Source organism: Cydia amplana, chromosome 16, assembly GCF_948474715.1.
Source record: "Cydia amplana chromosome 16, ilCydAmpl1.1, whole genome shotgun sequence".
Classification (NCBI taxonomy): Eukaryota; Metazoa; Arthropoda; class Insecta; order Lepidoptera; family Tortricidae; genus Cydia; species Cydia amplana.
In genome coordinates this window covers 13500220-13517658 of record NC_086084.1, presented here as the reverse complement: position 1 = coordinate 13517658, position 17439 = coordinate 13500220, and the positions used below count along the sequence as shown (strand labels likewise).

At 42.9% G+C, this 17439-nt stretch overlaps 1 protein-coding gene and 1 long non-coding RNA gene across 2 annotated transcripts in view; one reads left to right on the top strand and one right to left on the bottom strand.

Annotated features, from left to right (window-relative positions):
• LOC134655134 (uncharacterized) overlaps positions 1–17439 on the top strand; it is a 154579-nt gene that overhangs the window by 101383 nt on the left and 35757 nt on the right. The window lies entirely within an intron of this gene.
• Positions 4483–17439, bottom strand: part of LOC134655052 (zinc finger SWIM domain-containing protein 4-like) — a 95412-nt gene continuing 82455 nt past the window's right edge. The window contains exons 12-23 of the mRNA XM_063510510.1: positions 15799–16012; positions 14281–14431; positions 13643–13784; positions 13078–13301; positions 12679–12812; positions 12222–12400; positions 10855–10970; positions 10011–10161; positions 8597–8818; positions 7750–7872; positions 6435–6621; positions 4483–4658 (exon numbers count right to left, since the gene is read on the bottom strand). Of these exons, the coding sequence (XP_063366580.1) occupies positions 4528–4658; positions 6435–6621; positions 7750–7872; positions 8597–8818; positions 10011–10161; positions 10855–10970; positions 12222–12400; positions 12679–12812; positions 13078–13301; positions 13643–13784; positions 14281–14431; positions 15799–16012 (1974 nt within the window). The 3' untranslated portion in view covers positions 4483–4527. The remainder of the gene's footprint in view (positions 4659–6434; positions 6622–7749; positions 7873–8596; positions 8819–10010; positions 10162–10854; positions 10971–12221; positions 12401–12678; positions 12813–13077; positions 13302–13642; positions 13785–14280; positions 14432–15798; positions 16013–17439) is intronic.

The following is a 17439-nucleotide window of genomic DNA, read 5'->3' as shown; positions in this document are numbered from 1 at the left end:
GACTCGCCTGAAGGCACTTGAGGTTTGGCGTTACAATTTGGCAAGTCGACTATTGTATGAATTTCTTATTGAACAAAAAAGTGACTTAGTTCTTTAGGAAATTCCACATAGGCTGATGTAGCACGTACCTTGATTGATTTGCTATCATCCTTCTGTTTACATACCTAAACATACTACAGAGTGAGATAAAAAATAAATCACATTATTTTTGTAAAATGTAAAGAATATTATGAAGTTGGTAGCATGGTTGAAATTAAGTGACATGTATTTTTAATATCTCCTTGTCAGTCTAAGGTACTTTCTAAAAGAAAATACTTAATTTACGATAGCAATTAATACATGTAAATTATGACCAATATTTTTAACCAACAAGCGATAATAATGGAAATGATTTTGAAATGGTGACAAACATTAATAAATAATTAAATAAATTATGCCCAAGATATTGGTGTTCATACAACTTTTTCACGAACCATTTGCGAAAGATCTCGCTCTTTTGCTACCTACTAGTTTCCATAACAAATATATCGGTTTTTACTCATTATTATTCACAAGGATGAATGTAAGCGAAAACAAATATCGAACATCGTGAGTTGTGTGTCGAGGTGACATCCCTAGTGCGCAAAACGTTGAAGTTAATAAACAAGACTAGTACGGCTACCATCAGTTTGGCACTGACATAAACGCCGTTGAGAACGTAATTTACTTTCTATACATCTCGTTTGCACTAATATGCGACTACGAGCGAGATGTATAGAAAGTAAATTACGTTCTCGACGGCGTTTATGTCAGTGACAAACTGATGGCAGCCGTACAAGTGCGGGTAGTTTGAAAAACTCGCGCGGTTCGAAGATGTTGATTATCAACTTTACCCAGTCTTCGCCGAGTCTACGGGGAATGTTGAAAGGTTGATGTTGAATATTTTGTATTCACCAATATTTTGGGCGAGATTACAGTAAACAACTGGCTTGAATTATACAATTTCAGTAAACATTTGAAACACAGGCCGGCTAAGGCGAAATTATTGCTTCTAAATTTACACAGTCGACTTATGAATAAGTACAAAATGTACAATTTGTACCATGGTTCAGACTGGGTAACCAAAATAAATGTATTAATGTACAGTCAAGTGTAAAAATATGGGTGAATACAACTTACCTACTCAAAGTTAATTATGTCCCATAGTTCTTAATTCGTTGACATAAGAGCTATGGGACATATTTTTGAGTATGATATGTGCACTCATATTTTTACACTTGACTGTACGAACAGTCAGCGAAATTCAACTGAATGTATTTAAGTTTTAGAATGTTGCATTGATATTAATCTTTTGCTTATCAGTCCGAATTACATTTTTTTTTACATGGCGCTGAAAATGCAGACTTAGACGACCTGGAAACTCCGGTAGCCATATTTTTGTCTACTCTTAACACATTCATTGCCACCCAGCCAAACAAGACATCCGCGCCATGCCACAAAAATTTCGTCATATAAAGCTGTAGTACCACGATCCCGACTATCGGGTCGTCCGGCCTGGGAACGAAATCATAAAATGCCCGATAGCCGGGTTTTCGGCACTGAATGTGTTAAAGACGTGTCATCTTAGTCCAGATTCGAAACTAATAATCTGCTTTTTCTGATTGTAGCTTTGTTCCCTTTTATACATTCACTTCTGGGCCGATACACATATTCTGAATACGCTGCAGTTTTATGTTATTATCTCATTTAGGGTAATTCACCAGTAACTGGCCGCCCTAAACTAAAAATGAATTCTAATCACCTATAAACAGAATTCATTTTAGTATAAGGCGGCTAGTTATTGAAAGCTGGCCAGTTATTGAAACCTTATACTAAAATGAATTCTGTTATAGGTGAATAGAATTCATTTGGTGGCCAATTACTAACAGTGGCCAGTTACTGGCGAGTGGCGAACTACCCTATGTAGGTTTATTCAAGACAGTCCAATTTTGTTTTAATGGTTCTTGATGAGCGAATTGGTTGATTTCATTTTAATGTGTGAACAAGCTCTTTCGGTTTATAAAGGGAACTAAAGCCGATTATTATTCTGATTGTAAAATTGTGCCAATCCCAGATCGAATATAACATCCAAGTATTTGAACACTCAGCGCTGTAACTAAATACTTTACCAATAATATTTATATACAATAATTATAAAACGAAACAGTTTAGAGACAGTCATGTGTGGTGTGACTCTATTTTTTTTATTTGACACATTATAATAGGGTTGGCAAGTTCCGTAAAATTTAAGTATTTTTAAAACTGGTTGCCCAACCCACAACACCACAAAAAGTACAAAATTCCCCGTTTTCATCCTTAATAACTATTTCCAATTCATACTAATATTTGAACACTATCCGAATGTCTATTTAAACATTAAACATCTATCTTTATAAATGCACTTCTTGTTAGTTTATCTACGCTACGTTAGAGTGAAAGTTACGAGTTCATAAAAAACACCAGAGTCTAAGACGCCGAAGTAAAAGTATAATATGCGAAACATACTTGTCAATTGGATAATGAAGTAAAAACTAATAAATATTAGCCTCAACTTTATTAACCAATTGCCATCTAGCCAAACGTAAGATCGTAGAAAAAAAAAACAATTTAAAACTAACATAAACAAGTGAACTTGAGAGCTTCAAACAAAAAGGCGGAAATAGGTGGTTCAAATATAGATCCAGAAATTTTCAGTCTGGCTCATTGAGGTATATACGAGAGACGACATCTCGAACAAAATGTTTCCGCACCTCAGAGAAGTGCATGCACTTCTTTGCTTTTAGTACGTCACCGACCACTGACGAGATGCCACACATGAACAGAAAAAAAAAATGCCTTCGTGCGTGTTAAAAAGTTGCAACAATAGCACAAGAAAATATAATAAAAGGGATGGAATAACATTTCACCGGTAAGCAATGGAATAACTGTTGATTTACTATTATTTAGTTTTCAAAGTAAATATTTGGTCGTAGAAAAAGTATTGTATGCAACGTTGTTTAACTGAGGCTAAAAATACTCGTGGCGTCTTTATTAACAATTTTCGGCTTCGCATGCATGCATGCACTTCTCTGAGGTGCGGAAACATTTTGTTCGAGATGTCGTCTCTTGTATATACCTCAATGGTCTGGCTAGGAACAAATAATATCAAGTTATTTAAAAATGGAACAAGGCGGTTGAAAAAAAGACACCAGAGAGAAGAGAGTGGACGCTCATTTAAAGAGAGAACGGCATGGTTATCTCACACTTTTGGACTTATCTTAATATTTCTTTGGTGTTGTGTCATATTTATTGATTGATTCCATAACGGACGCTACACGACGGCGAACTATACTATCCTAGGTCTGTGCAAACACCCTAACATATATTGATATATAAGAAATACTGTTCAGAGTATCCTTGATTCATTTACATTTGCGGATCAGAAAAATAAACCGTTCGCACAAACCGAAAAGAACTATACGTACATACCTCCGATCCCTAAGCTTATCTATATTTACAACAATTAAGTCTATTTACACAAAATGGAATCATTGAGATCATTACAATATTTACTTACATTAAAATGACATTTCTGAGGTCTATTATCTATGCATTAAATAAAAAATAATACTTTACGTTAGACTGGTTTGGTACTCAGTGTTACCATGTATGAGGTATTGATGTTTACCCTACCGGTAAAAGTATGATTTCGTCTATGGCCATAGACAAAGACAACAGTAAAGAACGGCGCCATATTGCACGAATTTAACAAAAAAAAAAACAAACATAAACTGATTGCACTTTTAAAACAAAACAGCGTTGGAATACTGGCTAGAACATCACTTTTATATGTATTTGTAACAAAAAAAATAGCAGAGCGAACAAGACGGAACATTAAAATGTCATGATTAGAAACTGTATAATAATTAAGGCTACCTATTAAAGCCGCTTCTTCGCCCTGCTGTAATAAAAATTTAGCCTATTATAAACGAAATGTAACTCTCAGCCATTCTGAATTTGAGATCTGATATCATTGAAGAAATACAGCAATTGTTGGGTCATTAAAGTCCATATTACTAATCTAACGGACTGGAATAATTTTGGAAATATTATTAACAACTGCATTTACTATCCATTTTTGAATATTCGAGTTTCCCAAACTGACATTTGGAATACGTACCGCACCCTCAATACTTCAAAGGTTCATGGACGGACGAACCTAGTTTTGTTGACAAGTTAAATTGAGAGATTTATGTCAATTACGCAAATTTTGGTAACAATATTTCGAAAATCAATCAATGTGCTAGATTAAGAAATGCCATCCAGCTTTTTTGAAAGATTTCGATTTGGACGAACCAATTCAGGTATTATGTAAGAGAATATTGGCTACTTTAAACCCGTTTTTTAACCGACTTCCAAATCTCAAAGAAGGAGGTTATCAATTCGGTTGTATGTTTTTTTTTATTTTTTTCTAAGTGAAAATCGGTGGTGATCATACAAAAATAACCATTATGTATATGGCGTCAACGTTCAGCCGAAGCGCTCTTTGACGAGGAACATTAATTTCTTCTTGCCCTTGTACTTGAGTTTGATTTCCTGTAACAGAGCCGCGAACTGATGCGGGCCGTCGTGTGCGAGCGCGAATGTGTCTCTAGCTTTACCTGCAAAAGGAACGGGTTGTAGTGAATATAGTGATTAGCGGTGCCAGACTTTGAAACAATATTTTTCACACCTCCTATTCGGAAGAAGAGCTTTTTCTTCCCTGCTAGGAGGGATCAAAGTGGCACTTTTCCTCCCTGCTAGGAGGGATGAAAGTAACACTTTTCTGTTCAAGCACACTATTTTTAAATTTTTCTGCACATTATTTTTTTAGTTTAAATAATCTGTTTAAGCATCAGATCAGAATGTGTCAACACTAAGATTTGTTTTTAGGGTTCCGTAGCCAAATGGCAAAAAACGGAACCCTTATAGATTCGTCATGTCTGTCTGTCTGTCCGTCTGTCCGTCTGTCTGTCCGTCCGTATGTCACAGCCACTTTTCTCCGAAACTATAAGAACTATACTGTTGAAACTTGGTAAGTAGATGTATTCTGTGAACCGCATTAAGATTTTCACACAAAAATAGAAAAAAAACAATAAATTTTTGGGGTTCCCCATACTTCGAACTGAAACTCAAAAATTTTTTTTTCATCAAACCCATACGTGTGAGGTATCTATGGATAGGTCTTCAAAAATGATATTGAGGTTTCTAATATCATTTTTTTCTAAACTGAATAGTTTGCGCGAGAGACACTTCCAAAGTGGTAAAATGTGTGTCCCCCCCCCTGTAACTTCTAAAATAAGAGAATGATAAAACTAAAAAAAATATATGATGTACATTACCATGCAAACTTCCACCGAAAATTGGTTTGAACGAGATCTAGTAAGTAGTTTTTTTTTTATACGTCATAAATCGCCTAAATACGGAACCCTTCATGGGCGAGTCCGACTCGCACTTGGCCGCTTTTTAATTTCATCATATTAGTTGATGTGAAAAGCAGTATGTGTCACACGGTATCAAAATTATTTCGTCTTGAGCGTTAACACTTGAATCCCTCATTACGCTCAGGATTCTGCTTTAGAATCCCTCACTACGTTCGATATTCTATTCTAGAATCCATAGTTTCATTCAGGATTCAATGTACGCCCTTGACGGAAATATATCGTTTTGATCCCTTGTAACACAAACTACTATTTGACACGTTTACGGTATGGGTATGAAGGTTATCGGACCGACGTATCCAACCGTTAAAGAAAGGTCAGGCTATAAATAGTCTTAAATTAGCATTTATGTTATATTCAAGAAAATCAGGTTCCGGGGTCGGAAAGGAGTAGGTTGTCAGTAGCGAAACTAGAAGTCGCTGGCTCTTGAGAGAGTCGCATGAAGAGTGAGACGCCATGAGATTGGACAATAGTTATTTGTACAACAAGATATCAAAGTTTGATATTTCTTCGAGTGCTTATTTTGAGTCCCGTGCAAGCGAAAGATTCTATAATCTCGCTACGCTCGTGAATCTAATTTAGAATCTTGAGCGTAGTAAGGGACTCAAAAGCGCACGAGATGTAAATAACTTTGATCTCGTGTAGTTCACAAAACTTTTCACCTCAACAGTGAGAACATATTAGAGAACCCGAAAAATGTATTCCTTCTTTCATCACTTACCTCTATTCACTCATGTTTTCTTAAGATATACCAACAATTAAGTTTCACCTCAGCAGCTCGAACAAGGGTACTTTGCTATTTAAAAACAGTGAGCAAAGTCGCATTTTGCTCACTGTTTTTAAGTAGCAAAGTACCCTTGTTCGAGCTGCTGAGTTGAAAACATATTTGACAGGTGGAATACTACCCTATACGATATTTTTATGAGTAAGTTAATAATAATACAGGGGCGGACTGACCTAGGAACTCGACGAAGTCGGCATAATGTCGGGGGGAGATGTGCGCGAGCCTGGCGTGCGTGGTGGAGGCGTAGGCGCGCAGCGCGGCCTCCAGCAGCGGCCGCAGCGGAGTCGGCGGCCGCGGCGGCGGCGGCCGCGCGCGCGAGCAGCCCGCCGCCGCCACGCAGCACCGACGCAGCACGTCCGACTGGAATAAACACGCTGCTTATTGGACGAGTCACTATTAAAAAACCGGCCAAGTGCGAGTCGGACTCGCGCACGGAGGGTTCCGCACCATCAACAAAAAATAGAGCAAAACAAGCAAAAAAACGGTCACCAATCCAAGTACTGACCCCGCCCGACGTTGCTCAACTTCGGTCAAAAATCACGTTTGTTGTATGGGAGCTCCACTTACATCTTTATTTTATTCTGTTTTTAGTATTTGTTGTTATAGCGGCAACAGAAATGCATCATCTGTAAAAATTTCAACTGTCTAGCTATCACGGTTCGTGAGATACAGCCTGGTGACAGACGGACGGACGGACGGACGGACGGACGGATGGACGGACGGACGGACGGACAGCGGAGTCTTAGTAATAGGGTCCCGTTTTTACCCTTTGGGTACGGATCCCTAAAAAAGAGCCCTGAGGCCCGTATTTCTCTAAAGCTTGTATCTTGTAATACAAGTGGAAGTCCCTTTCTAACAAAAGCTGTCAAAAAGTGACATCCGCTTGTGTTTTGAGAAACGAGCTGCTGGGGGTAAGGGCCAAAATGGGAATCGTATCTCGACAAACGCCAAATAAATGAAATATCTGGACGACAACCGCTACAGTCACCTGCAATAATATGTTACACAACGAAGGCCGCAAAAATATCTGACACGATCTTATTTGCAGAGTCATAAGAGCGTGTTACATATTTTTGCAACCATCAAAGAGTAACATATTATTGCAGGTGACTGTACAAAGACACAAGAAGTCGCATGACTATTTGCATATTTTATTTTCGATTGACGTGGCCAAACATGCGCGCTAAAAACATAGAGGATAACCATACAAGATGAAGACAAAGAACGCGAATAACAGCAAGGGACGCAACTGGAATAAACGCTTAAATAAGAAAAAAAATATTGAAAATAAACTTTTTACTCGAGTTGAGATAAATTTGAACCGTCTACTACGTAAACAACATGACTACCTTAATCAAATGCAAAAGTTAATGACCACTAGTAGTTGTAAACCGTGGCACGGCGCAAGATATCATCAGAAATTACATTGTCAATTTTGTTCTAAGAAATTATCAAACTCGTATCAAAAGTCACTAGACTGTTACTTACCAATACTGGAGCGCATTGGACGTTCTTGACGAGTAGAGGCAACATGGCTTGCAGCTCTGCACGACCCAGCGAATGTGCTAACGCTACGGCCCAGTGGATGTCTGCTATTGCTGGATGACTGTCCTGTAAAGACAAAACATAACTTCGTTAGTTAATGATACTCAAGCTAGCACGAGCGATATGTATGTATTTCGTTGGCGAGATTTCACTTTTGGCAGGCGTGGTTCACTCCTCGATTTCATCGTGTTGCTACAAGTACATGCGGCCCACACCAATATTGGTGTGAAGCCATAGTAGTTGCCGCGCACCGCTACGGAACGAACGCTTGCTCGCGCTTGCGCCACCTAGCGGCCATATCTGTCGTAATATAAGACGCTTTTTGTTAGGGAGTGAATCTTCTGTACTTAGTACTATTATAATTTATTCTGTGCTTTTGTTGTAACAACAACGCCGCCGCCTCGAACGCTCCTTCTGGTTAGCCTTTTAAGATAACGGTTTCTTTGTAATTTGATTATAATGAACGTGCAAACCTCTCAGTACTCGCCGGCTGTATATGCTAGAATAAAGATTTCGCGGGTAGAAAAATCCTTTACCTGGCGGCCTAGCCGAGGTGACAATCGCTATCGCTTCGCCATCGAATCGCTTCGTGTCTCTATCACTCTTCCAAATTAGTGTGATAGTGACAGTCGCGTCTACGGAGCGTTAGCGTTCGGCATGTCGTCTACGGGGCCTGGCCGTAATGGTGGTGCAGATTGAAGCGAGCCCACCGCTTAAAACTATCCTCTAGACCATCACAGTCTGGGAGTGCCGAGATATTTTACTGGTAAAGAACACGGTTGTTTCTTACCTGATTATAATGGAGGTGAAGATTCCTCATGGCCAGCGTGGCCAGCCGCATGGCCCGGGCGGGCTGGCCGCGCTGCTCCATGTACCTAGCCACGGCAAATAGCTGGCTGGAGGCGAGTGCGCCGCGCGCCGCCGCGCCGCCCACGGCCGCGCACGCCGCCTCGAACGCGCCCGCCGAGCCCTCGCACACGGAGAGCGCGCTCAGCGCGCAGCCCGGGGGGTCCTAGGGAGAAAAACCCGGGAAACATTAAGAGCCAACAGGAGCTAAGATTTAAATATTTTAGGTAAATATACCCGTCTCCCTAACGGAATCGGCTCCTAAAACTAGTGCGATAAGGACAAGGCGAAAAATCCTGCGTAAAAATATCAAAAATCTAGGTTTCGTACTCGACTGTTTCCTCCTCCAAAACTTAACCAATCGTAACCAAATTTGGAAATCTAAATGATTATGACATTATCTGTGTCGGACCGTTTTGCTTTTTTGACTAATTGATGTCAGTTTTGAATAGCACGCCTCTCATTGCGGCATAGTCAATTAGGCCATTTTGGCAATTTTTGAAGAGTTCTAGCGCCTTAAAAAACAAAAATATAAAAAAAATCAAAACGGTCCGACACAGATATTAACAATATTAATCTGTGTTGAAAAAATCATTGCTCTAGCTTCAAAACCCACGGAGGAAACAGTCGAGTACGTTTGTATGGAGAAATGACCACTCCTGTTGGCTCTTAACACATTCAGTGCCGAAAACCCGACTAGAGTCTGTGCGGAAAGAGAGGGGTCGTAGAATGTATTGGATCCCATACATTTCACGACTCTTCTCTCGTATCGTAGAAGTATTTTATGATTTCGTTCCCAGGCCGGACGACCCGATAGTCGGGATCGTGGTACTACAGCTTTATATGACGAAATTTTTGTGGCCCGGCGCGGATGTCTCGTTTGGCTGGGTGGCAATGAATGTGTTAAATAAACATTCAAATAGAGGCGATTCCTATCATCTTGATAGGAAACCAGTTATCCTTCGAAACGGATCCGAGTCGTATGTGTTGCGGGATGATTGTGAGCTGCCGTTTTCATCTACCTGATGATAGCTAGAGGGTGGATAGTGAAACTCTACGGAAACGGAAACGGTAGGGATAGGTGGAACAGGCGAACTTAACTACTCTTCACCATTGACGTATGTCTCAGGACGGGCCTTACGGGCCACTAAAAATGGTACCAGTTAGGCGGTGTCACTCACGAATTCGAGCCAATCGTGCAGTCTAACTAGTTGCGACCAATGGCGCGCGTAATGCGAACTCAACCAATCGCGGTGTCACATCGCTGTACTGGCCACATTCATGCCCCATTCTTATTGCCCGTAAGTCCTGAGATATATGTCAATGCTCGTGACAGTATTCGACCACCCTCTACCCACCTTGGCGGCGCACTGTAAGGCTAGCGTCCTTGCGCAGGCGCTAAGCTTTTCCTGCTGCTCGAAGCTGAGCCCTAAACGGAGCGCCGTGGCGTGGGACATGGCAGCTGCCGCCACCGGCCCCGTCGCCTCCGTTGGCGTGAATAGCTCGTACCTACAGGAAAAAAAACATGCTATTTACAATGGTTGCCATCCATGGAAGCAACCATTATCGTATAATTAGTCTCTAAATTGTTTACCTACACGCGTAACATAAAAAGCGACTGGAAATTATACTTGGTCAAGCAAATCTTGTCAGTTAAAAAAGGCGCTAAAGTCAAATTTTCTATGGGACGATATCCCTTCGCGCCTACATTTTTCAAATTTGTCGCCTTTTTCAACTAACAAGATCTGCTTGACCAAGTATAATAATGATTCAAATTTCATTGTTGGTAACTTGCACTAGTATTAGAAGACTGTGAACCTCAGGAGGTTAAATTTTGTAAGCAAAAAAAGTTATTCTTAAAGAGTCTTCAGTCTGTTTTAGATATAAGGTGCGATGGGGTAAGATTGAATTAAAGGGTTTTTCATGAGGGGTAAGATGACAAGTCGCCCTTAGCCTTCATCAAAAACCCTTTCGATCTTACCTCATTACCTCATCAACGAACCTTACATCCGTGGGAAGAGATAAGACACTTGCTTTGCAGTGAACGTCAATAAAAGTTCGAGAACTTCAATGACTAAGGGTTATTCCACCTATCCAATTTCTTTATCCAATGTGTATTTGCGTCTCATATTCTGCTTAATGCGGGAACGAGACGCAATGACATTGGACAGGTGGAATACCCTATAGAATGCGAGTAAGTACCAGTTCTGCATGATAGAGAGTAGCGCGTCGAGCCCGAGTTCCGTGGCGCACGTGACCAGCCAGCGGACCATCTCTCGTCTCCGCCAGTTCACCGACGATAATGTCATACGTAGCACCTGGATATAAATAAATAAATATTAAATATTATGGCATAATCTTACACTAATCGACGAGCCCGTACCATGAGTAACTGACAGTGTCAAAACTGATATATTATACTCGTACGCTATCGAGAACGTATACTTGGTCAACCAGATCTTGACAGTAGAAAAAGGCGCGAAATTCAAATTTTCTATGGGACGATATCCCTTCGCGCCTACATTTTTCAAATTTGCCGCCTTTTTCTACTGTCAAGATCTGCTTGACCAGCTATAATTTACTTATACCTACATCTCGCTCGCGCTAATATGCGAGTACGAGCGATATGCATAGAAATTAAATTACGTCCTCGATGGCGTTTATGTCAGTGCCAAACTGGTGGTAGCCATACTAGTCCCACAGTAAGCATATGGCTTGTGTTGTGAGAACGAATTATACACCGTGAAATAATAATAATTACGAAAATGTGGAGAGAGGTCATTAATGAATCGTATTATTGGCGCAGTCGGTAGGATGATGAAGTTGTGTCTTAGGGCCACTTGCACTATTCCACTAACCCTGGGTTATCCGGTTACATCTGAAGTTACCATGGTTACCAGTACAATTTGACACTGGGTTAACGGTTTAACAGATTAACCCCGGGTTAGTGGGATGGTGCAAGTGGCGCTTAGTGATAAGCCTGTAAGTAGTGTGTAAAGTTTTGGAATCTGCAATATAGATCAAACGCTAAAGAGCTTTCAGGTAATTCGTTATTCTGGGCGTTTCTCCGCAAATCGACATCCATTGTTATCTTTCCGCACCGAATCATTTCTCTTTGAGACTCGCTCGACGAAGCTCAGTAAAGGTGGTATTCCATCTGTCCATAGAGAAATATAATAAGACAAGAGTGCTCACTCCATACATCAGTTCTGACTATTAATTTCAGTGTCTACATCTAGCATCGAGTAGCGGAACTATCAGTACTGCTACTTGACAATAGATGTAGCACCGACCGGAAAGTCTTATCTCAACAGCATAAGACTTTCCTATCGGTGCTACATCTATTGTCAAGTAGCAGTACTGGTAGTTCCGCTACTCGATGCTAGATGCTAATAGTCTTTTTGGTACTAAAACTGATGTATAGAGTGAGCACTCTATGTATTTTTTTCTCTATGATCTGTCCAATGTGTATTTTGTCTGACATTTTGCTCAAGGAGAGACTGAGACGCAAGACATTGGACATGTGGAATACCACCCTAATGTAAACCATGTAGTTAATAGTGATGTACCTGCAGTCCCAGCTCGAAGGCGGCGTGCAGCAGGTCGCGGTGGTGGTGCGGCGCGTCGGGCGGCGCGGCGTGTCGCAGCGCGTCCTGCGCTAGTCGGAACAGTTGTGCGGCTGAGCGCACGTGGCGTTGTGCGGCGGCGAGCGCGGCCCGGAGACGGCCTGGGTTGCCTCTTGCTGCGCCTGGTATTAATAAATATATTATAATTAATGAGATACTTAATTAAAAAAATATTGAGGACAATCTTACTTAGCCCCAACTTTAGCAAGGTAAGGTATGTACTATAGGTACTACGCTACTAAGCTACATATCAGCTAATCCGGAACTACCTACACTACACTACACACAAATAAATGCTCTTACAGGAATTCGATCTTATAACAAAACGTTTCCAGTAAAAAAACTTCATTTTATACAATCGGCGTGTTTGTTAAAAAGTCGGCGTGATCGGCAAACAAACCTAAGAGCGCGCTGGCGAGAGCCGCTTGCTGCTGTTCGGCGTGCTGTAACGTGTGCCACGCACCAGCACCGCCGCCCGCCGCGCCGGTCCCGCCGGCGCTGTCCAACGCGTACGCCTCTTCTACCATTGGTAATCTGTGAATAAACAAATAAACATCAATTATAGAACTTATATAGAGAAAACAAATGAACGGGGATGATCGCGCGCGCCAATACGGGCCGCCGTCGAGCAAAGCCGTCGCGAGTACACCCAATACGGCCTTGGCACGACATTCCGCGACTGGTTTCGGCTAAGGCGACAACCATAGGTGGGAACGAAAGGTCCAATCGCTGTGTCTCGCTCCAACCTATGGTTGTCGCCTTAGCCGCCAACGCCGCGCGTAATGTAATAAGGACTAACCTCATGGCCCTCAGGCCCACTCTATACGCCAGCTCCGGCTCGGCGGGCAGCAGCGCCAGGAACAGGAAGCGCGCGAAGGTGTGCGCGGGCGCGGAGCGCGGGTGCACGCGCGCGCCGAGGCACGAGGACGGGCCGCCCGCCAGCAGCGCCCCCGCCACGCGCGCGCCCACCGCCGCCGCCGCCTCGCCTTCCACGCGCTGCAGCTGCCCTATTAGTCGCTCCTCCTGGGAAAGAAAGAGTTCACTTTGTAAAGTTCGGGTTAGATATGAGCGCGGCGTCGGCGCGCCGCCGCCGCCGACAAAATTTTCGCGCCGCCGCCGCCTACGCTGCGCTATCGGCGTGGCATTGGCGTGACCTTGTTAGATACTCCTAGTTACAAAATCAGATATATATAGGTATTTTATCGAGTTTAGATCTTTAACAACGCCACTCCGAATAGTTTATAGACATTCAAAAGGCATTTTAGGTTCATATAATTTAAAAAAAAAATCGATAGTAAATGCAAACTTTTTTGTCTGGTATCCACGCTACTAGTAATAGTTCTAAAGCGTTATTCATATTATACCTGTTTGCAGTACCGTTCCTGCGCGTAGAGACCGCTCGGTAACATCCGCTGTAAGCCCAGCCCTAGAAGGGCTGCTTCTAGAGCGAGTGCCAAGTACGTTTCCTCGGGATTCTTACTGCCTGCTACCGGTACGTGCTGGTATCTGTTAAAATAAAGGTAACCGTCAGAGAGATGAATATTTTTAACCCTGTTTTAACCTCTTGGGATTAAAAGTCCTAATGTAGTAATACACATTACCTCCAATTAAAGGAGGATGGGCAGATTTGTATAGACACTGGCCTATGAACCAATAATAATAAGCGACATACCATTGGAAAGGTTTTCTTATATACTCCATCATTATTAAATGGAACAGAGTTGCTTTTGTTTTGTTTTATTTGATTTTAAAACGTAACAAATACAATTCTATTTTCCAATACCAATCTAACTATTTTTTGGCTCAGCGATCCAAAGAAAATCTTGGCATATTATACTACTCTTTGAATCTTGGCCTCCGAAACAAGAGCGTGCTACTTGTCCCAATCCTGCGCAACTTCCAAGCAGTTACTGACGCGAAGCTTCCACCATTAATTCAAATTTCACTGTCAAATTTTCTAGTGTGTATCAAATAATCATTTCACTCATTCATCATCAATTACCTAGGAGGCAGACCGGTATTCGGCTCCTCGTCCAAGTACGTGTGGAGGCGAGGCGAGGCGCGCTGGTCGTCGGGCGCGAGGCACGCGTCCGCGAGGCACTCGTACACGCACCAGATCGCCTCCAGCGTCCAGCCCGTCCAGCATAAGCTGTCTGCAAGGGAAATTGGAATTTAATGGGGGTGGAATAAAGTTCAATATTTCAAAGGCATTATGAGAATCAACAATTCTAAAACGGGTTGGGGTAGGGGGTGGTTTGGTTTTGAAAGAGCTATTTGTATTCGGAAGTTTCAGATCAAGTTTTTCATGAGTCTAATAATGTTTGATTTATACAATACTTGCTCTGAAACTATCGAAACTACTGAAATAATGCGAGTGGCTTTTTCAAATACGTAGTGGCTCTTTAGGGTACTTTAGATTATTCAGTTGTGAAAGAAATGTCAACCCTTTTGGTACAGCTCCTAACTATATTTACTTACTTACTTGGCTGGCGCGATGTCCCAAAATGAGTCCTAACTATGCATCAACCAAAAATTACATAGTACAGTTTGACCCATTCCCCGCGACTGTCACGTTCACTCATCTCTCCCTATACACCGGTGCGAGTGCGACAGCGCGCACGTGGGGCCGCCTGGGTCCATAGCTTTCCCGTTCTTCACCACATCAGGTACTGAAGGCACTGTCACGTTCGCTCACCTCTTCTTATACACCGGTGCGAGTGCGACAGCGCGCACGTGGGGCCGCCTGGGTCCATACACTTGGTATAGCTTGACCCGTTCTTCTCCACATCAGTTACTGAAGGCACTGTCACGTTCACTCATCTCTCCCTATACACCGGTGCGAGTGCGACAGCGCGCACGTCGGGCCGCCCGGCAGACACGCGCCCAGGTCCATAGACTTGTTATAGCTTGACCCGTTCTTCTCCACATCAGTTACTGAAGGTACTGTCTCGGTCGCTCACCTCTTCCTATACACCGGTGCGAGTGCGACAGCGCGCACGTCGGGCCGCCCGGCAGACTCGCGCCCGGGTCCATAGATTTGGTATAGCTGGACCCGTTCTTGTCCGTATCAGTTACTGAAGGCACTGTCACGTTCGCTCACCTCTTCTTATACACCGGTGCGAGTGCGACAGCGCGCACGTCGGGCCGCCCGGCAGACTCGCGCCCGGGTCCATAGATTTGGTATAGCTGGACCCGTTCTTGTCCGTATCAGTTACTGAAGGCACTGTCACGTTCACTCATCTCTCCCTATACACCGGTGCGAGTGCGACAGCGCGCACGTCGGGCCGCCCGGCAGACTCGCGCCCGGGTCCATAGATTTGGTATAGCTGGACCCGTTCTTGTCCGTATCAGTTACTGAAGGCACTGTCACGTTCGCTCACCTCTTCTTATACACCGGTGCGAGTGCGACAGCGCGCACGTCGGGCCGCCCGGCAGACACGCGCCCGGGTCCATAGATTTGGTATAGCTGGACCCGTTCTTGTCCGTATCAGTTACTGAAGGCACTGTCACGTTCGCTCACCTCTCCCTATACACCGGTGGTTGTGCGACAGCGCGCACGTCGGGCCGCCCGGCAGACACGCGCCGGGGTCCATGTGCGCGCACACCTGCGACAGCTTGACGCGCTCCCCGCACGTGCCGGGGCACGCGTCCGGCCCGGGGCACGAGGGCGTGGCGCCGCCGCTAGAGGACGCCTCGCCGGCGCCCACCTCCTGCCATCGCTGCTGGGCGACCTCCTGCCGACGAGGTTTGTCAGTTAAAATGTCATTTTCACGTCAGCAGCTCGAACAAGGGTACTTTGCTACTTAAAAACAGTGAGCAAAATGCGATTTTGCTCACTGTTTTTAAGTAGCAAAGTACCCTTGTTCGAGCCGCTGAGGTGAAAACTTAATTGTTGGTATATCTTAAGAAAACATGAGTGAATAGAGGTAAGTGATGAAGAAGGAATACATTTTTCGGGTTCTCACTGCTGAGGTGAAAAGTTTTGTGAACTACACGAGATCAAAGTTATTTACATCTCGTGCGCTTTCGAGTTCCTTACTACGCTCAAGATTCTAAATTAGATTCACTCGCTACGCTCGTGAATCTAGTATAGAATCTTTCGCTTGCACGGGACTCAAAATAAGCACTCGAAGAAATATCAAACTTTGATCTCTTGTTGTACAAATAACTATTATTGAAATATTTGCGAATACATAGGTTAGAATTAAATGTACATTAAAAAAAATAAACTAACTTACTTATCTATAAAATAAAACTAAATGGGGCATTATCTATGAAAAGGGACCTTATTGTCGATGGCGCTTACGCCACAGTCTCGCGCGGCATGGTTTATATTGGAGCATCATTAATAATGGCGTAAGCGCCATCGACAATAAGGTCCATATATAACGTCACAAATTAAAACTAAAAACGAATACTAAATAAAATTAAAATAAATCTAAGAAATTGGACCCCTTTGGCATGGTGCCATTAGCATTCTCATATTATCATCAGCCTTTATATGACGCTATGACGGTAGGGTCGCCATGTGACGTCGAAATTAAGACAAACAACTGCTTGCTATGATGTCGGATATATTGTGTGTCAAATGATATAATGACCCTTATACTGGGTGTCCAGTAACAGTATCGGTGGTTTGAAGGTTATCCATTAATTTCTGGACATCCAGTATACTGTAACACTATGTATCTGTGTGGTCACACGATTTTCATAAGGTTTTGGCCCAGGTTTTGGTTGTGGAAAGCCCCACAGTACGGTTACCATCAGTTTGTCACTGACATAAACGCCGTCGAGAACGTAATTTACTTTCTATACATCCCGTTTACACCAATATATATGCGAGTGCGAGCGAGATGTATAGAAAGTAAATTACGTTCTCGACGGCGTTTATGTCAGTGACAAACTGATGGTAACCGTACACACAAAGGGTCGGTTGCAACAAACCGTCTATAAAGGATAACTCACGTTAGACCGGGCCGCGCCCGGGCTGGAGCTTCCGGCGCTTACTTTTCTATGATACATACCGGTCACCCATAGAAAAAGAAGCTCCGGCCCGGACCCGGACCGGTCTAACGTGAGTCATCCTTCACTGTTAAAAGTTTCAGAATTGTGTTATGTGGGAAATTTCATAGTTTAGGTACTACCACAGACAATCAAACCT